At 42.9% G+C, this 20365-nt stretch overlaps 2 protein-coding genes and 1 pseudogene across 4 annotated transcripts in view; 1 reads left to right on the top strand and 2 right to left on the bottom strand.

Annotated features, from left to right (window-relative positions):
• LOC102827877 overlaps positions 1 to 20365 on the bottom strand; it is a 38532-nt pseudogene that overhangs the window by 5540 nt on the left and 12627 nt on the right. The window contains exons 5-8 of the transcript XR_438708.1: positions 15840 to 16049; positions 15605 to 15737; positions 15166 to 15173; positions 14001 to 14385 (exon numbers count right to left, since the gene is read on the bottom strand). The product of XR_438708.1 is annotated as an uncharacterized LOC102827877 (transcript). The remainder of the gene's footprint in view (positions 1 to 14000; positions 14386 to 15165; positions 15174 to 15604; positions 15738 to 15839; positions 16050 to 20365) is intronic.
• LOC102822292 (histone H2B type 2-E-like) lies at positions 13303 to 13693 on the bottom strand. Its single transcript, XM_006861345.1, has one exon. It carries the CDS (start codon positions 13684 to 13686, stop codon positions 13306 to 13308), a length of 381 nt encoding a protein of 126 aa, XP_006861407.1. The 5' UTR covers positions 13687 to 13693; the 3' UTR covers positions 13303 to 13305.
• Positions 15029 to 16060, top strand: LOC102822680 (histone H3.2-like). Of its 2 annotated transcripts, XM_006861346.1 has the most exons (2): positions 15029 to 15047; positions 15592 to 16060. In XM_006861346.1, exon 2 carries the CDS (start codon positions 15594 to 15596, stop codon positions 16002 to 16004), a length of 411 nt encoding a protein of 136 aa, XP_006861408.1. In that variant the 5' UTR covers positions 15029 to 15047; positions 15592 to 15593; the 3' UTR covers positions 16005 to 16060. The 2 variants fall into 2 exon arrangements, with proteins under 2 accessions (XP_006861408.1, XP_006861409.1); XM_006861347.1 differs by lacking the exon at positions 15029 to 15047 and having other exon boundaries at positions 15582 to 16060.

Here is a 20365-nt window from a genome sequence, read left to right as displayed (position 1 = left end):
TCTCTTCCAATCAGTCGGCCAGATAGTTGTCTTCCAAATTTCTTGGCAGAAATGAGTGAGTGCCTCCTGTGCCGCCTCACTTTCTTGAAAGATTCAATTTTTATTCCATCTCAGTTCCTTGTGCCTTGTTCTTTGCCAATTCCTTCAATGCACCTTGGATATGTATATTCCTAAAATTCCCACATAAGTCTACTGAATGGAAATCACTGGTTTAAGAAGCAAGAATGAACATAATCTACAGAATACACCAGGAGATTCATACATTTGATAAGTTCTGATAATATGCATTGTGTAGTTGTCATATTTCTTAGTAAGAATTTCAGTCACCATCCCAGACATTTTTTCTCTCTTCCTGATTGTCATCTTACTAGAAAACTTTCCCAGAACTTAATAATGATACAAAACAAACTTCATTTATTCCCTTAGTTCAGGGCATCAAAGTTCACATTTTCACTTGTAATATAGTTAATTACTTAATATGGCTCTTCTAGTTATATAGTCTTTGTGATTTACAACTCATAGTGACCCTATGCATGACAGAATGAAACTATCGAGTTCTGTGTTGTCCTCACAATTGTTAAGCTTGAACTCATTGCTGATGCCACTGTGCCAATCCATCTTGTTGGGGATCTTCCTCTTTTTAACTGGCCTTTACCAAGTGTGATGGTCCCTCCTGCTAATAAATCCAAAGTAATAAATAAAAAATAAATCCATCCTTGCTTCTAAGGAGCATTCTGGTTATAATTCTTCAAACAGAGATGAGTTTGTTCTTCTGGCAATCCATGGTACTTTCAATATTCTTGCCCAACATGATAGCTCAAATACATCAATTCTTCTATGGTCTTCCTTATTTGTTGTCCAACTTTCACATGCATATGAGGCTATTGAAAATACCATGGCTTGAGTCAGGCACACCTTAGTTCTCAAACTGGTATCTTTGGTTTTGAGCACTTCAATGAGGTCTTGTGCAGCAGATTTGCCAAGTGCAATTATTTCCTTTGATTTCTTGACTGCTGCTTCCATGAGTGTTGATTGTGGATATAAGCAAAATGAAGTCTTTGACAAATTTAACCTTTCTCTGTGTATCATGATATTATTTATTGATCCAGTTGTGAGAATTTTTGCTTTCTTGACATTGAGGTGCAATCCAAATTGAAGGCTGTGGTCTTTGATCTTCATCAGTATTTTAAGTACTCTTCCCTTTCAGCAAGCAAGGTTGTATCATATACATATCACAGGTTGTTAATGAATCTTCCTCCAATCCTGATGCCTCATTGTTCTTCATATAATTCAGTTTTTTGCAATATTTGCTCCGTGTACAGATTGAATAAATGTGGTGAAAGAATACAATACAAGCCTGGTGCAGACTTTTCCTGCTTTTAAGCCATTCAATATTCCCTTGTTCTGTTTGAATGACTGCCTCTTGGTCTATGTACAGGTTCCTCATGTGCACAATAATGTGTTCTGGTATACCCATTCTTTGCAATGTTATCCAAAGCGTGTCATAATCCACACTGTTGAAAGCCTTTGCATAGTCAATAAAGTACAAGTAAACATTTTTCTAGTATTCTCTGCTTTCAGCTAAGTTCCATCTGACTGCAATAATAACCCCTTGTTCCACATTTCCTTCTGAATCCAGCTTGAGTTTCTGGAAGGTCTCTGTCATTGCATTGTCATGCTTTTGAGTATCTTCAGCAAAATATTACTTGCATGTGATATTAATACTTTTTTGACTACTTCCACATTCCATTGGGTCACCTTTTTTTTGAATGGTCACAAATATGAATCTTTCCCAATCAGTTGGCCAAGCAGTTGTCTTCCAATTTTCTTGGCATAGATGAATGAGCACCTTCATTGTTGCATCAATTTGTTGAAAGATTTCAACTTTGTATTCTGTCAATTCCTGGAGCCTTGTTTTGCCAATACCTTCAGTGTAGCTTGAACTTCTTCCTTCAGTCCCATCAGTTCTTGATCATATATTACCTTTTGAAATGGTTGAGCATGGACCATTTATTTTTGGTACAATAACTGTGTATTCCTTCCATCTTCTTTTCATGCTTTCTGCATCACTCAATATGTTACCCAGAGTCCTTCAATATTTCAACTTGAAGCTTAAATGTTTTCTTCAGTTCTTCTTTTTAAGCCTTTATTGTGAATTGAGTGATAGTTTATATGGAAAAACACTGGTTTTGCACTCAACCAATCATATTTTGTTTCATTGCAGTGATTATAATCCCCTCCACGCACCATCAGTTAACAGTATTTGCTGCTATTCCCTCTTTTTTTTTTTTATGTACACAAAAACATGCAGGAATATATAATCATTTAAACAGCCAAAGGGCACATTTTGCAAGCCAGCCTCCTGCCCACCAGCACACAGTCTTCCTCTTTCCATGAGTTTAAAGACCTTAGATGCTGTCTCGCTCCATGCCATTACCTCTGCCTCTGTCTCTGGTGTTGCTGCTTCTCTGGTTAGGAACCCATGTTCCACTCATGCTCTTCTCCCTTGATGGTCCTACGGTCCTCTGTTTCTGGAATGTAAGATTAACTACTCCCCCCTTTATACTATAGAACTTCTACCTTTACACTTGTGATAATCGCAATTAGCCATGATAGCAATTACTTCCTTTTGAATCAAAAGAATCCTATCTCCATCTCCTTTTGCCAGACCCATTTAGACAAGATGAAAATTATTCAGTGGGGATTCTACCTTCCCACTTGCTCTGAAACTAAACTCCCTCTTGAAAACTCGTAAGTCAGCCACTTTGTTCCTTTATAGTCTCTCCCTCCCCTGCCCATTTTAGGTAGCCAATGTCTAAGTTGCCTGTCCCTATCAACCCCGTGTACTGAGGGGATAGGCTTGGTCCTTGATGTGAAGACTTCTTCCCTCTTGGTTGGTATTCTGAGCTACTACATCCATAAGTAAAGGTCCAGTTCATCAAATTATAGTATTTTCTTCAGTTCTTTCAATTTGAAAAATGCTGAGTGTTTTCTTCTTTTTGTTTTTTTAACCCCAGGTCTTTGCACACATTTCATTATAATACTTGACTTTGTCTTCTTGAGTTGGCCTTTGAAATTTTGTGTTCTGCTTTTGATTACTTCATGTCTTTCATTCACGTTAGAATTTCTATACTGGAAAACAATTCTCTTGATGGTATGGTCCACATCCAATATATATGAATGCTTTGGCAAAGTTTTCTATCTTTATCTGGATTCTGCATCTCTGTCTATCATCATTTGACCTCTGGTTCCTGGAGCTTGAGCCAGCAACCTATCGTCTGACCTGATTCATCAGTGTTTAAAGTCTTCTGAGCCAGGATCTTGTTGTCTGATCTGATTTGTGTTTGACAGCCCCTGCAACGACATGAATCAGGAGAAGCCACCAGAATGATGCTGGACCTGTGATTTTGGGTCTTGTCAGCCTCTACAACCATTGAGCCATTTCCTCTATGGTTCATGTTTTCTATGAGCCATTGTAGTTAGTTATGGAACCCAAAGATGAGAGGGAAAGTACTGCAGAGAGGAGTTGCAGATGATGTTAGAGATGATGGAGTAGTACAGCAGTTTGGAAAATGCTGGACATTTGGGGCATCTTTAACTTCCACCTTGTAGGAACTAACTTTGTGTTGATCCTTCTAAAAGAAATTATTCATGCACTAGTGTTTAAGAAATACATTTTAAGAGAAGGTCAAATCAGAGTCAGAGATAAAGTCATAGAAAAATATATGTTAAGCTTAGTGCAACTGTGTTTTGGAATGCTAGGCCTCTAGGTTTTGCTTATTCTCACCCTCCTCCCCTTTATTTATCTACATAAAATCCCAAATACTGTCTTCAAGCATGTGTTACCAGAAACATGACCCTTTATCACCTGCTTTGAATGGAGCCAATATTCAGAGACAGGACTCAGAGCATAAAGCAAACCATTTATTGAGTATCAATACTAAGGAAAATATGGAAGTAGAAAATCTCCCAGATCTGTCTCCCTGAGGAAAAAGGGAAAAGGGGAAGAGAATCTTTATAGGGATACTGGGTATGAGGTAGGGATCCCAAGGGACTTCAGGAATTCTCTGTTGTATGCTTATTCAAGGTCCTGTTGCTCATCCTAACCAAGTTGTCTCCAGCCTGCACCGTTAATCTTTCCGGGTGGAGGTTATCAGTGGCCTTAAAAGATGTTTGGTTGGTTTTCTTCAGCTCTTGCAAGTCCTTCCTGAGATAGTCCTCAGGGTAGGGTTTGACTTTGACTGCTAATTAAAGAATTACTTTTAGCGAAAACTATTGTATGAGGATGGTGTTAGGAAGGCCATTTGGGCCATTGGGCCTTCTATATTTTGCTTTAGCCAGGCTAAAAAAACCTTTTAACTCCTTGGGGGTTCTCAGTACCCCCTTTCACATGATTTTTATTACCTCTCTTCCCCACCCCATCAGACACAGATAATTAATTTCCTAGTTATTGCACTAAATCCACCTCTTTTTTTCACTTCTTAGTGTCCATCAAACATTTCCCTGCCTGTGCTCACTCATGCCTTGCTTGGTTGGCTCCATTGAGAGGAGAGGCAGATTGTTGGGCCCTGAAAGGTTCAGGTAAAGTGTGAATATGGGGAGTAAAGGGGAAAGACAAGAGGCAAAAGGTTGAGTTTTTACAGGGTAGGAGTATGAGTTTTAAGAGGCATAGAATATTAGATAAAGAACCTAATTATATGTGGAGGAAAGAATGGTTAACATTTGGTTCTGGATACTCTTAGAATAAGGAGCTCTGGTAGTGTAGTGGTTACGAATTGGGCTGCGAACCACAAGGTCAGCAGTTCGAAACTACCAGCTATTCCGCAGGAGAAAGGTGAGGCTTTCTGCTCCCGTAAAAATTTATAGCCTCGGAACCCTGTACAGGGTCACTATGAGTTGGAACCGACTCCATGGTGCAAACAACAACTGTTAGAATATAAATAATGGTTAGTATGGCTGTTGTAACAAAGTAACATTAAACTGGGTGCTTAAAATAACAAAAATGTATTCTCCCACAGTTGTGGAGGCTAGAATACAAAATTGAAGTGTCTGCAAATCTCTGAAGGCACTAGGATGACTCCTTTCTTTCCTCTTCCCTTACAATTCTGAGGACCCCTTGGCTTGTAGCTGCATTGTAATTTCTGCTTCCTTTGTCACATGGTGTTCTTTTTGTGTGTGCCTGTATCTTCATATGACTTTCTAAAAGGGATATCATTGACTGGATTTAGAATTTACCCTAATCTAATTATGACTTGATCTTAACTTTAGTTACATTGGCAAAAACCTATTATCAAATAATATCACATTCTGAGATTCCAGGTAAATGTGAATTTTGGGGGAACACTATTCCATGCACTGTTGTTGTGTGTGATCAAGTCTATTCTGATTTATAGTGACCCTACAGAACAAGGTAAACTGAAATCTTTATGGGAGCACATCACCAGGTCTTTTCTCCCATGGAGTGGCTGGTGGGTTCGAACTGCCAGTCTTAACTATTGTACGGCTAGGGTTCCTTCATTCAACCCAATATACATAGTCAAGCAGAAAACAGCTAATCTTTAAAAATACAGAGATGACTCAATGTTACCCATTGTCTTAGTTGCCCTATGTGCAACTTGTTACACTTGAGCCCATTGCTGCCACTGTGTCAATCCATCTCTTTGGGGGTCTTCTTTTTCATTGACTCTTCACTTTACCAAGCATAATGTCCTTCTCCAGGGACTGGTCCCTCTTGATAACATGTCTGAAGTGTGAGAAATGAAGTCTTGCCATCCTGGCTTCTAAGCAGCATTCTAGCTGTACTTCTTCCAACATAGATTTGTTTGTTCTTCTGGCAGTCCGTGGTGCTTTTAATATTCTTCCCCAACACCACAATTCAAATGCATCGATTGTTCTAAGGCTGTCCTTATTCGTTGTCCAACTTTCACATGCATATAAGGTGATTGAAAATACCATGGCTTGGGTTAGGTGCCATCATCAGTCCTCAAACTAATATCTTTGCTTTTTGAATACTTAAAAGAGATCTTGTGCAACAGATTTACTTAGCGCAATAAATCTGATTTGATTTCTTGACTGCTGTTTTCATGAGTGTTGATTGTGGATCCAAGAAAAATGAAGCATTTGGCAACTTCAATCTTTTCTACATTTATCATGCTGTTATTCACTGATCCAGTTGTGCTGCTCTACCAGAAATAAAGTGCATGGGTTTTTTTTTCTTAAAGTGGATGGCTTTAAGAAACAGAAATCTGGTCTTTTACTGTTTAGGAGGCTAGAAGTCTGAATTCCGGGTGCTAGCTCTAGGGGAAGGCATTCTCTCTATGTCAGCTCACAGTTTAGGAGAAAGGTCCTTGTCTTCATTCAACTTGTGGACTAGGTATTCTTGGAGACCTCTGTGTCTTGGCATCAGTCTTCCCCTGTCTCTAGTAGGTTCTTAGTGCAGGGACCCTTGGTCCAAAGGACATGCTCGGCCCCTGACTCTTTTTCTTGGTGGTACTGAAGTAGTTAAGGCGCTGCGATACTGTCTCTAGTTGCTTCTCTCTTCTTGTAAGATGAAAGGTGGATGCAGGTCACACTCCACAGAAACTTGCCTTACATCAGATCAGGGCTGTGACCTGAATAAGAGTGTTGCATCCCACCTTAATCCACCCTAGTCCCACATCATGGGGTGATTACTTCATTATGTAACTGCCAAATTACATATCATGACACAACTGCTAAACCACAAGGAATTATGGCCCAGGCAAGTTAACATATATTTTTTGGGAGCATGATTCAATCCATGACACCCAACAATAGCTAGCTCCCTTTCTCCCCATGTCTTTTCTCCCATTCTCTTAACAGGTATGAAAACAACTGATAACTTGTTTGGACTCCATCACTTCTTGCAATAAGGATTGGGGGTGAAAAGAAGCACTTTGTACCCTGAGATAAACAAAACATGCTGAGATTCACCAGTAAATAGAAATGAAAAAGTTCCAATCCACACAGAGCTACATTCTAGTTGAGCGATACTGAAATAAAAGGGAAAAAAGTATATTCAGGTGATGGTATGTGCTATGAAGAAAGAGTAAAGCAGTAATAATTTGATTGTGAGCCAAAAGGATGCTATGTGGAAGAATATTCCAGGAACAGAAAATGACAAGCTCAAAGGCACTGAGATAGGCAAATAACTTAGTAAATTCAAGGAATAAACAAGGAGGCCAGTGTGGCTGAAGTCTAATGAGCAATGAAAAGATTAATAAGGGATGAGATCAGAAAGATAGTTGAGGAGTGACCTTATAGGCCATCACAAAACTTTTGACTTTTAAATGAGATAGAATACCTCTGGAGAGTTTGATCAGAGGGCTAACAATTTATATTTTTAAAAGCTTACCATGGATGCAATGTGGAAAACAGACTGCAAGAAAGCAAGACTAGAGGCAAGGGGAATAAGGAGGCTACAGTAATAGTCCAGGAGAAAGATGACAGGCTTTACCAGTAGAGGTGAGAAATGGTCAAGATGTGTTTCAAATGCAATTGATGGAGTGGAGGGTAAAACAGAAATAGGAATTAAAGATTGATTGCAAGGTTTTGGACAGAGCACATGGAAAAGAAAAACTGACATTTACTTATGGGTGAGGAACATGTTTGAAGGGGTAAAACCAAGATAATTTTGGACAAGATTAAGAGATTCCCATTAGTTATCCAAGAGGAAATATTAAGTAGAAAGCTGGACATTCAGTTATGATGGTTAAGATTTTGTCAATTTGACTACAGGATTTTCTTGTGGTTTAGCAGTTAAAATGAAATCCCCCACAATGAGATCTAATGTAATCAACTCCATGATGAGATCTACTATGAGAAGCCAATTAATTGAAAGGAAGTCTCCTTCAGGGTATTATGGCCTGCTTCCAATATATTGGACACTTGAGTAAAGCTTGCTTCCTTTTTGCTAGGTCTGGATCCTGCCTCTGACTTGTCATTACATGCAGTTCAACCTTCTCCTGAGAATTTGCCTTTCTATCTTTTATAGCATAGTGGTTAAAAGTTGTGCTGCTAACCTCAAGGTAAGCAGTTTGAAACTACCAGCCATTCCAGGGGAGAAAGATGAGACTTTCTGCTCCTATAAAGACTTACAACCTTGGAAACCCTATACAGGGTCACTATGAGTCAGAATCAACTCCATAGCACACAACCACCACCACCTCATATATGAATCAGATCTACATTTTAAGATCCCCAGGTGCTTATTAGGAGTCCTGGTGTGGTGCTGTAGCTTAAGAACTGGACTTCTAATCATGAGGTTCAGTTCAAATGCATCAGCTGCTCCTGGAAGACCCTATACAGGGTTTGCTATAAGTTGGAAACGACTCACAGCACTTAAAACAAGCTCCAGTTCTTTGAGCTCAAGCCAGTGCCTTGATTACGGGAGTCGTCTGTAGTCTGCCATCTTACCCACCCACCTTGGATTCATTTACCTCTGCAGCCAGAAGCCTGCTGTCTGACCTGGCAATCTTGGATTTATCAGCTCCTGCATCTACATGAGTCAGGAGAAGCCTTCAGCCAGACTGACATGTGTCTCACTGACTTGAAACTTGACTGCCTTGCTGTAGGATAAGCACTGGATTGTGAACGTCAAGACAAGATATACACAGCAAAACATGCATCGGTTAAATAATTTTTACATGTACAGTTCATTGACACTGAATCCATTCTACAAGTTGTGCTGCTTTTTCTTGACATCAACTGTTAACTATTTTGCTACATTCATTTCATCTCTTCTTTGTGCCTACCCTGACACATTTTTCCTGAACCATATGAAATATAACATGCAAGCATCCTCATATTCCTCCTCTAAAGACTTCAATCCCTCTCTTAAGAATAAGAAAATTTTCTATAACTACAATATCATTATCATACTAAAAAATTAATATTCATTCAAAACTATGAACCAATATACATTCTATATTTAAATTTCTTCAACTGGCAAACAATCCTATAGAGCTGTTGGATTCATTTCCTATGGTTGCTATAACAAATTACTACAAACTTGGTGGTTTCAAACACACATTTATTCTCTTACACTTTTGGAGGTCAGAAACCCAAAATCAGTTTTATTAGGCCAAAATGAAGGCCAAGCTGTCACCAGAAGCTCTAGGGTAGAACAACTATCCTGCCTTTTCCGCCTCTTCTAGAGCTGCATTCCTTGGCTTATGACCATTTCCATCTTCAAAGCCAACAATTTATCTTTAAATCTCTATTTCCATCACTTTTTTTGGTCTTTTGCCTCCTTCTTATAAGAACCATGGTGATTATGTTTAGCATAGGACCTTCCTTCATCCCTCCCAGGATAATATCCTTGTCTCAAAATCACATCTGCAAAGTTTCTTTTACCATATAAAGTAACAGTCACAGGTTTGGGGGCTTATGACTTAGACACCTTTGGAGGCCATATTTAATTTACCCATTTAACTGTTGTCTACTCCTTTGAAACCCTCTTCAGTGTAGCTATGAGTCTGAACTGATGATGGCACTTAATAATTTGACCTCAGACATTTTAATCGGAAAGATCTACCATCTTTCTTTTACTATGGGAGGTTATTAATTCTTCAAATATTTTAAGACTCGATCTGGTTTTTAAAAGAGCATGTCATACTCAAACTGGCTAACTGGAAATCCAAAGGCACAGCAAGCTACAAGACTGGCTGAACTTCTTGAGTGAACTTCTCTAATTCTTCCTCCTCTACATGTTGTTTTAGTCATTCTTGCCTTTATACTATAACAGACCACTCCATCCAGCTGCTGCCTTTTGAAAACAAACTTCTTTCCCTAAAGGTTAACAGCAATCTGTACTCTCCTACAAATTGTTCACTCTGTTCAATTTCTAAAATGTTTGTGCCAATTAACCAAAACCAAACCCACTGCCATCAAGTTGCTTGCAACACATAGCCATCCTATAGACAGGGTAGAACTGCTGCATGGAGTTTCTGGGGCTGTAAATCTTAACACAAGCAGATTGCATAATCTTTCTCCTCAGGAGTGGCTGCTGAATTCTCGTGGGTTGAACAGCTGACCTTTGAGTTAGTTTAAATCACAACAGCACCAGGGATCCTTTTTGTGTTAATGAGATTAATGTATATTCCTGAGTCCTTGGGTGGTGTAAACCAGAACTTTGAACCAGTTCATTACATGCAGTTCAACCTTCTCCTGAGAATTTGCATTTCTATCTTTTATAGCATAGTGGTTAAAAGTTGTGCTGCTAACCTCAAGGTAAGCAGTTTGAAACTACCAGCCATTCCGGGGGAGAAAGATGAGACTTTCTGCTCCTATAAAGACTTACAACCTTGGAAACCCTATACAGGGTCACTATGAGTCAGAATCAACTCCATAGCACACAACCACCACCACCTCATATATGAATCAGATCTACATTTTAAGATCCCCAGGTGCTTATTAGGAGTCCTGGTGTGGTGCTGTAGCTTAAGAACTGGACTTCTAATCATGAGGTTCAGTTCAAATGCATCAGCTGCTCCTGGAAGACCCTATACAGGGTTTGCTATAAGTTGGAAACGACTCACAGCACTTAAAACAAGCTGCTTTTGTGTACATAATAATAACTAGAGGGTCTTGTTAACATGTAGTTTCTGACTCAGTTTATCTGGAGTGTTGTTGTTAAGTGCCATCATGACTCTATGTACAACAGAATGAACCACCACCTAGGCCTGCGTCATTTTCACAATTGCTGCTACACTTGAGTCCTCTGTTGCTGCCACTGTGCCAATACATTTAATTGGGGATCTCTCTCTTTCTTGCTGTCCTTCCACTTTTACCAAGCATGAATGTTCTTCTTCAAGGATTGGTCCTTCCTGATAATATGTCTGAAAAAGAGGGACGAAGTCTGGCTATCTTGGCCTCTAAGTAGCATTCTAGTTGTACTTCATCCAACACAGATTTGTTTGCTCTTCTGGCAGTCCATGGTACCTTTAGTATTTTCCAACACCATAACTATGGAGTCCTGCTGTGGCACTGTGGGTTAATGCACTGGACTGCAAAATTGGTTTGAACTACAAGGTTGGTGGTTCAAGCTCACCAGTTGCTCCTTGGAAACCCTATACAGGGCCCCTATGGGTAGGAACCTAGTTGACGACACTTCACAACACCACCATAACTCAAATGCATCAATTTTTCTATAGTATTCCTTATTCATTGTCCAATTTTCACATGCATATGCCTGATGCTACTGAAAATACCATGGCTTGAGTCAGGTATAGTTTAGTTCTTAAATTGACGTCTTTGCTCTTGAACACTTTAAAAGGGTCTTGTGCAGTTTTGCGTAGTGCAGTATGTCATTTAATTTCTTGACTGCTGTTTCCATGAGTGTTGATGGTGGATCCAACCAAAATTAAGTCTTTGACAACATCAGTCTTTTCTCCATTTATCGGGATGCCATTTATTGGTCCAGTGGGAGGATTTTTGTTTCCTTTTTCTGGGGTATAAAGATAAATTCTTAATAGGCAGTCCAATTCTAAACCCTGGTGCAACCAGTTAGAAGTTGATTGACTGACAGCTAAAGGATTGGTGGGTCAACCATCCAGAGGTGACGCAAAAAATGGTCTGGTAGTCTACATCCAAAAATTAGCCATTGAAAACCCTATGGGCGAGCACAATGATACTCTGACAAACATGAGGTTGCCATAAATTGGAATTGGCTCAATGACAACGTTTTTGTTTTTAATTCCTGAACTAATCACTGTGGAAGGGGATCAGGACTATATTTAAATCAATTAGGCTAACCCTAAGAGCTTCTTTCTGAGAAGCACGTGTAGTAGTGGTTCTCGATCTTGAATGTGCATTGGAATCACCTGGTAGCTTCACAAGCTGCACCCCAGACCCTTAAATCAGAATTTCTGGGGTGGGGCCTAAACATTAGTACTCTTTAAAACTCCCTAGGTAATTCCAATGTGCAACCAAACTGGAGAACTACTTTAACATGAGGAATAAAATGGATTTAGTGAAAATCAGGACACAATTAGAGAAAAATGAAACACTAAATGTTGCAGGGCTATCAATTACTAAATTATATTTCAGCATAACACTTAAGAAGAAATAAAGTTAGGAGATTTTGTAATTGTTTTGTTGTCTTTTCTGAGCCCTAAATGAGTCTTTCGAATGGCCAACTCCATATACTATTTGGCTGTCAAAGAGCTTCTGAATTTTAACTCAGAATTGTGGTTCTCCTTTCCAAAATACCCCAACCTAGAAGTCCGCCCAATATTGCATTCTAATTAAAACCACCAGTTACCACCCAATTGCTCAACCCCAAAAGCTAGGGGTTTCATTTCATAACCAAATCCTTATTTATCAGTCAAACCTTTCAAATCCTTTCAAAATGTAATCTGAATCCCCTACATTTGTCAGTATTCCACTCCAAAAGAGTTATCTCTAAGCAAATCGGGACGGGAGCTCACAATTCAGTTTCCAGGCCTTTTTAGATTGCTGGACTTGAGAATTTTCATTTCTAATAAATAAATGCCATCTTTCGAGAGTTTGTCATATTATGTTTGTTTATGTGTTGCTGAGATACTAGAAGCGTGGTGGATAGGCTTCCAGACTAGGACAGACTGGTGGTGATGGTGTGCCGTGCAGTGGACTCTGCACAGTACCTTACATAGGGACCCTGCTGCACAGGGTTTCCGAGACTGTTAATCTTTACGGTAGCAGAAAGCCTCATATTTCTCCAGCGGAACCGCTGGTAGTTTCGAACTCCTGACTTTTGAGATTGGCAGCCCAATTCGTTACCAGAGCACCTTAAAACAGACTAGAAAAGAGAAACTGACCATTCTGAGTCGTCACCCGCTGATAACTTTATGAATAGCAGCGGGACATAGTCACTGTCATATATACTTGGGGATGTTGAGCTGGGCAGTGTTCCAGTTTCTCAGATGCCAGCTTTTTCTACTGCTGAACGGCTGGGTACATTAGAACAAGCAGCCTTTTAGGTTAATAACAGCCTAATACCTAATAACACTGCATAGCCAACCAAAATTAATACAGCAAAAAGTGTTTCACAAGATAACAGCAGGGCACACGAACATTCCATGTGTAATGTGCAACAGCAGTTTTGAAAGCGACCGGAAGACGTTAACTTCATTTCACACGCCAATCTTTTTTTTAAATAAAGCGTTAACTTATTTTTAAATCTAAAGACAACGGGGACACATAAAATACGTGTGACAGCTTTTTCACTGATATAGTGGGTGGCTCTAAAAAGAGCCTTTGGAGCAAAGACGCCGGAAACTGCATGAGCGGCGGGTCCCATGAAGGGACTCACTTGGAGCTGGTGTACTTGGTGACAGCCTTGGTACCCTCGGACACGGCGTGCTTGGCCAGCTCACCGGGAAGCAGTAGGCGCACAGCAGTCTGGATCTCCCGGGACGTGATGGTCGACCGCTTGTTGTAATGCGCCAGGCGGGACGCCTCGCCGGCGATGCGCTCGAAGATATCGTTGACGAAGGAGTTCATGATACCCATAGCCTTGGATGAGATGCCGGTGTCAGGGTGAACCTGTTTCAGCACCTTGTACACGTAGATGGAGTAGCTCTCCTTGCGGCTGCGCTTGCGCTTCTTGCCGTCTTTCTTCTGGGCCTTGGTGACGGCTTTCTTAGAGCCCTTCTTGGGAGCCGGGGCGGATTTAGCTGGCTCAGGCATGGTTCAGAAAACAGACTGCAGAATAGCAGACAACAAGGAACACAACAGGCGCACAAAACCTGCCGCAATCGACTCGGTACTTATAAAAGCTGTACGCAAATGAGGGTTCTGACCACGCCACACTGTGATTCGCGCGTTTTCCGTGACGCTATCATGAGGCGGGCGCCATTATGTAAATGAGTGTATTCTAACTAAGCTACTCTATTGGTCGTCAGAACAAAAATGCTTTTAAGCCAATCCAAATGGTCCGTAGACAAGCTCAGTTGTGCCTATAAAAGGGTGAAGCAACGGCGTTTGGTGTCTTTTTCCTTTACTTTCGAGACAGGTCTGGTGAGGGCGGACGTTGCTGTCATGTCTGGCCGTGGTAAACAAGGAGGCAAAGCTCGCGCCAAAGCCAAGTCCCGCTCGTCCCGCGCAGGCCTTCAATTCCCGGTGGGCCGAGTCCACCGCCTTCTCCGCAAAGGCAACTATGCTGAGCGGGTGGGAGCTGGTGCGCCAGTCTACATGGCGGCCGTTCTGGAGTACCTGACCGCGGAAATCCTGGAGCTGGCGGGCAACGCGGCCCGCGACAACAAGAAGACCCGCATTATCCCCCGTCATCTCCAGCTGGCCATCCGCAACGACGAGGAGCTGAACAAGCTGTTGGGCAAAGTCACCATCGCCCAGGGTGGCGTTTTGCCCAACATCCAAGCCGTGTTGCTCCCGAAGAAGACGGAGAGCCACCATAAGGCAAAGGGCAAGTGAGGCCCACGCTCGGAAGCTTACCCTGCCCGTGTTCTAAAGGGCTACCTGAATTCAAAGGCTCTTTTCAGAGCCACCCACTGTGTCAGGTGAAAGAGTTGTTACCAAAGTAGTTAGGTGCACTCAGTTCGAATTACTGGCGCCCCCTGAACAGGTTTTCCGAAACTTTAAATCTTCGCGGAAACAAAGTCAATTTTTATTGGTGGATTTGAACCGTGGTCTGTGATTAACAGTCCAGCGCTTATTCTGTGGACTCACTGCGCTCCCTGTTTAAAGTAGTTGATGCTATCGAGTTGGTTCCGATTCATAGCTATATATGGTTTCCGAGAAGTGACTGGCAGGTCAATATTTACCTACCAGCCCCACACCAACGGCGAGTCACATTCCTGCCTTCCTGGACAGCAAATGTCCTGGATCCCGATAGTCCTAAAATACAGAGCTGGATGGGAGCTTTCCTCTCATAAGCTTGTGGAGTTAACGGATCAACTGCACGTCCTAGGGCTAAACCCAGGTGGGGGCACCAAACATCTTAGGCGCTGTCTGCAGTGGTTTAACTATAAGAACCTGGGCAGCGCTCGTACGCGAGTGCGCGACAACTTGCTTGTGCTCGAGTTTTATCCGGCTACGTAACATGACCCTAGTATGAAGGGGACGTTGTCACTGTTCCGGGGAGTGTAGCTGACCTCAGTCTCGGCTAGGCTGAGCCCGGTGTCTCTAGGAAAGTAAAGTTTGTGGCACCTCGTATCCTGGGAAGAGACAACTTCACGAGCTGAAAAGCCCCGACCAGGAGAAAACAGCCAGAGTAGGGAACAGGGCTGTGAAATGGTAGTAAAGCACTTTTGGGGGAACGAACGTTCAATTCAGGAGAGGGTGTCACGGACTGTGTGTCCTAAAAGTAGAAAAACGGACTTTACGCGTCTGCAATCAAAAATGTTACAGAATAAGAGAAACCCGGGAGAAAAACTTGACTAAGTGTAAAAGGAGGGGTACGGTACCGGAGCCCGCCGGTGACGCCGTGACGTCACAGCCAATGGACAGTCAGCGCGGGACTTTCAATTGTAGCTCCGCCCAATCGGGGGAGAGACTGCGCCTATAAAGACTGCGGCGGCGGCCAGTCGGTCTTGTTCTTTCAGCCTGCCGTCTGTTGGCTCCTCTTCTCGTTCGCTATGGCCCGTACCAAGCAGACTGCCCGCAAGTCGACCGGGGGCAAAGCCCCGAGGAAGCAGCTGGCCACCAAGGCTGCCCGAAAGAGCGCCCCGGCCACCGGTGGTGTGAAGAAGCCTCACCGCTACCGGCCAGGTACCGTGGCCCTGCGGGAGATTCGGCGCTACCAGAAGTCCACCGAGCTACTTATCCGCAAGCTGCCGTTCCAGCGGCTGGTGCGCGAGATCGCGCAGGACTTCAAGACCGACCTGCGCTTCCAGAGCTCGGCGGTGATGGCGTTGCAGGAGGCCAGCGAGGCCTACCTGGTGGGGCTGTTTGAAGACACGAACCTGTGCGCCATCCACGCCAAACGCGTGACCATCATGCCCAAGGACATCCAGCTGGCCCGCCGCATCCGCGGAGAGCGGGCTTAAGTTAAACTGCGCGCTCACCTCGAAGTTCCATCGTATCCAAAGGCTCTTTTCAGAGCCACTCACAGTAACACCAAAGAGACTGTATCACTTAACATGATGCTGTCAGGGAAAGAGAATTAGCGTATATAAAACACTCCAGGAGCAGTAAAAGGTGAGCTGGTTGGTTCATTTTCCTGCTTCAGGCTGCTCTTTGGGGTGTTAGATGTATAGATTCAGCTGGTCGTTGGCCCTAGCTTGAGGGAGGCCAAGTACACGTTTATACTTAGGGCTGGCCATCCCTGAAGGCTTCCCAAAATGCGAAACAGGGTAGGTGGATTTAATGGAGACCGAACTAATGGCCGGAAGGAGACACAGCGATCGCGAGCGCGCCTTGGCCACCCTTCAAGCGTTGAGCTGTGGGTGTGCGCCGGCCCTCTAGCCTCCCTTTGCCCCGCCCCGCCCCGCCCCGCCCCCGCCTGGTTTCTCGCGCTGCGGAGGGAAACCGCCACCTCTTTGTAGCAGATGTCAGTTCCTGCGCTTGGGTTGCTGTTCGGGTGATTGAGGAACCCTGGTTCCTTCTGCAGCAGGGTTTCGACAGCACTCAGATCCAAAACTGAAATCCCGCCAAGCAGAGGGCGTGTAAGCGCAGAGCCCCAGACCGCCAGAATTATTCAGGATCGAATCTCAAAGGGGCATTGTTCATAGCCAGTAAGGAGTAAAATAAAACTTCAGTTTTATTTTATTTATGCAGTCCTGGTGTGCCGCTGTGGGTGAATGTACCAGACTGCAAAGCCGTTTGAACTGCAAGGTCGGTGGTTCAAGCTCACCAGCTGCTCCTCGGAAACCTCGGAAAGGTGGCTATGGGTAGGAACCTACTCAACTGCACGTAACAATAACAACATACAGGGTCTCTATGGGTTAGAATCGATTTAGTGGCATTTAACAATTACTCTGAAGGCTTATCCTCACAGGAATCTTTCAAATCTTCCTGCTTGAGTCAGGTTGCTAACCTCTAGGTCAACAGTTCAAAACTACCAGCAGTTCCGCTGGAGAAAGATGAGGCTTTTTGCTCCCGTAAAGCCTCAAAAACCAATTAACCCCATGGCGCACCACAAACCACCACCACCACCATCACCACCATTTGTCAGGGTGAGACTGATTTTCATTTATCTTGGTGGCATTAGCACTCAAGCAGTGCCTGGCACACAGTACGTGGTAAGAAAATGCTTGATGAGGGACCAGATTCATCTGTGTCAATGAAGGAGAAGAGAACAAGATACCCTCAATTCTGAAGGTTCTTGAAATTGCAGGTCAAGAGTAGAACTGGCATGGACCTCTGTGAAGACCCTGCAACATTCTTGATGGTTCCCTAGAACAAGGAAATAGTAACTTTCCCCTGGGAAGTGTATCTGGAAAGCACAGGGGTTCCCTGTCCGTGAATGGCCTCAGACCCATCCTTAGCCTGCTCATAGCAACCTTGTATATTATTTCCAAGGTTGCAAATCTTTATGGGAGCAAAAAGCCTCAACTTTCTCCCACAGAGTGACTCGTAGATTTGAACTACTGATCTTGTGGTTAGCAGCCCAGCTTGTAATCCACCATGCTACCAGGACTCTTTCTGGGTGATTATTGTCATTGCTGTTAAGTGTCATTGAGTCAATTCCAACTCATAGGGTTTTGGAGGAGCAGCTGGTAGGTTAGAATTGTCTACCTGTGGTTTGAAGCCCAGTGCAGATCCTACAGCGATGCACTAGGAGTCCTTTCTGGTGATTGTTGTTAAGTGTTGTCCAGTCTGTTCCGACCCATAGCCACCCAGCATAGGGTTTCCGAGGAGTGACTGGTGAGCTTGAACTGCTTGACCTTGTGGTTCAAACTGACTGCAGTCCAGAGCATTAACCCACAGTGCCATACCAGGACTCTTTTCTGGTGTTGTTGTTGTTAAGTGCCGTGGAGTCGATGCCGACCCATAGCGACCCTGTATAGGGTTTCCAATGAGCAGGTGGTGAGCTTGAATCACTGACCTTGCAGTTCAAATGACTTTGCAGTCTGACACATTAGCCCACAGCACCATGCCAGGACTCTTTTCTGGTGATGTTGTTGTTAAGTGCCGTCGAGTCGGTTCCGACCCATAGCGACCCTGTACAGGGTTTCCGAGGGTATAAATCCTTACGGGAGTAGAAAGCCTCATCTTTCTCCCGCGGAGCGGCTGGTAGTTTCGAACCGCTGACCTTAAGGTTCGCAGCCCGATTCGTAACAACCACTACGCTACCAGAGCTCCTTTTCTGGTGATAGTAACTAAGAAAAGAATTTACTAATCTACTCTCTGCCACTCTCCACAGTCTGCTCTTAAAGGCAGATCACCTGGAGAGAGGTGTCTGGTTTTGAAACTCTAAAGACATACAATTTAGTTTGTCTCATAGGATATTTTGGGGGGATGGCAGGAAGTTAGGGTATGATCAAGAGCAAAGTGAAGTATACATGAAGAGAAGTAAGGAGACTGAAGGAAGGTAGGGAATAGCAGGGACGGAAGGGAGGAAGGATAGTAGAGGAGAGAAAGGAGATGGCAAACAGAATCTGGGGCCTCACCACTGTGAACTGTAAAATGGGACCGAACTTGATGTCCCTTGAAAGGTATGGTGAGAGTTCCTGTGACAGTTTAAGGTTCTGTGTTAACTTGATGGGGCCAGGATTCCCCGTGGTTTGGCAGGTGATAGTTAACTCTATGATGATTGGCTATGATCAGCCAATCAATTGAAAGGCTGTTTACTTGGGTGTGTGGCCTGTTTCCAATATAATAGACATGCAGGAAATACTTGCTTTTTCTCCCTGCTGGATTTGGACTTGGGGCTGACCACTTTAGGATTGTAAACCATTTCCTTGATATAAACTTTCTCTCTTTCTCTTTCTCTGTGTATATATATATATCAATGGTTTTGTTTCTCTAGAAAACCCAGCCCTAAAACAGCTCCTGACCCTTAACCAGGAAAAGACTCCAAAGAGAAAAGACCTAACTTTCTGTATCTCAGTTTCCTCATCTGTAGATAATAATAATAATAAACTTCACCTACTTCAGGTCCTGGTATAGTGTTGTAGGATAAGCATTGGTCTTCTATCTGAAAGGTTGGTAGTTCAAAACCACAAGCCACTCCTCGGGAACCCTATACTGGGGGGCTATGAGTCGTAACAGACTCAACAGCACTAACAACTTCAAGATTGTTGTGAGGTTGAACAGGGAATACAGTCTAAACACAAAATGCTGAGAACAGAGTCTTACATGTAGTAATAAGCTAATATTAATGGTATTAATCAATGCTTATGGAAACAAGGAGCTCTGGTAGCATAGTGGTTACGAATCGGGCTGCAAACTGCAAGGTCAGCAGTTCGAAACTACCAGCTGCTCCGTGGAAGAAAGATGAGGCTTTCTGCTCCCATAAAGATTTACAGCCTCGGAAACCCTGTTCAGGGTCGCTATGGGTCAGAACAGACTCGATGACACTTAACAACAACAACATGGAAACAGCAGTCAAGAAATCAAAATGACATACTGCATTAGGCAAATCCCCCTACACAAGACCTCATTAAAGTGTTCAAGAAAAATGATACCAGTTTGAGTATTAAGAGCATCTGATCCAAGCATTAGTATTTTCAATAGCCTCGTATCCATGTGAAAGTTTGACAATGAATAAGGAAGACTGGAGAAGAAGGGAGGGATTTGAATTGTGGTGTCAGCAAATAATATTAAAAGTATCATGGACTTCCAGAAGAGCAAATAAAACTGTGTCGGAAGACATACTGCCAGAATGCTACTTATAAGCCAGGATTCTGTCTCTCATACGTCAGACATGCTTTCAGGAAGGACCAGTCCCTGGAGAAGGACATCATGCTTGGTAAAGTGGAGGGTTATAGAAAAAGAGGAAGACCACCTGGCAGAGGCCATGCCATCAAGGAACAGAACGGTGAGGGACCCTAGCATGAAGGACTCATTGTTAAGCAAGGCCACAATGAGTCTCTCCTTGGAAGGCAAGACCTCGAGGAGACTGCTCATGCGAGGGCCCCACGGTTCTTGTCCTTTCCTTTTATGAATAGTTCATTTTTTATTTTTTCTTAATTTTTATTATAGAAGTTTTCAGTAGACTTTTCAATAATCATATTAAGGATTAAAATTACATTTAGATACCTTCATACCATATTCAATCACGTATAGTTATAAAGATTGCTTTTCAAAGTAACAATGAAGTTTCACCACTAGGAAAAAACACACCAGCTAAAGTACTGCCAATTCAAGTTTAAGATTGCAATCAACATTCTGTGTAGTTTCAGTCAGGGACATTAAGACCTTTAGAAAATTAGCTAAGACACAATTAAGGGCTGTGGGAACACAT

Source organism: Chrysochloris asiatica, unplaced genomic scaffold (genome assembly GCF_000296735.1).
Source record: "Chrysochloris asiatica unplaced genomic scaffold, ChrAsi1.0 scaffold00042, whole genome shotgun sequence".
Classification (NCBI taxonomy): domain Eukaryota; kingdom Metazoa; phylum Chordata; class Mammalia; order Afrosoricida; family Chrysochloridae; genus Chrysochloris; species Chrysochloris asiatica.
Note: the sequence above shows the minus strand (reverse complement) of the source record. Positions and strands in the feature narration are given on the sequence as shown.

Coding starts and splice junctions, on each gene's coding strand:
- LOC102822680 (XM_006861346.1), top strand. CDS start 15,594: ATGGCCCGTACCAAGCAGACTGCCCGCAAGTCGACCGGGGGCAAAGCC.
- LOC102822292 (XM_006861345.1), bottom strand. CDS start 13,686: ATGCCTGAGCCAGCTAAATCCGCCCCGGCTCCCAAGAAGGGCTCTAAG.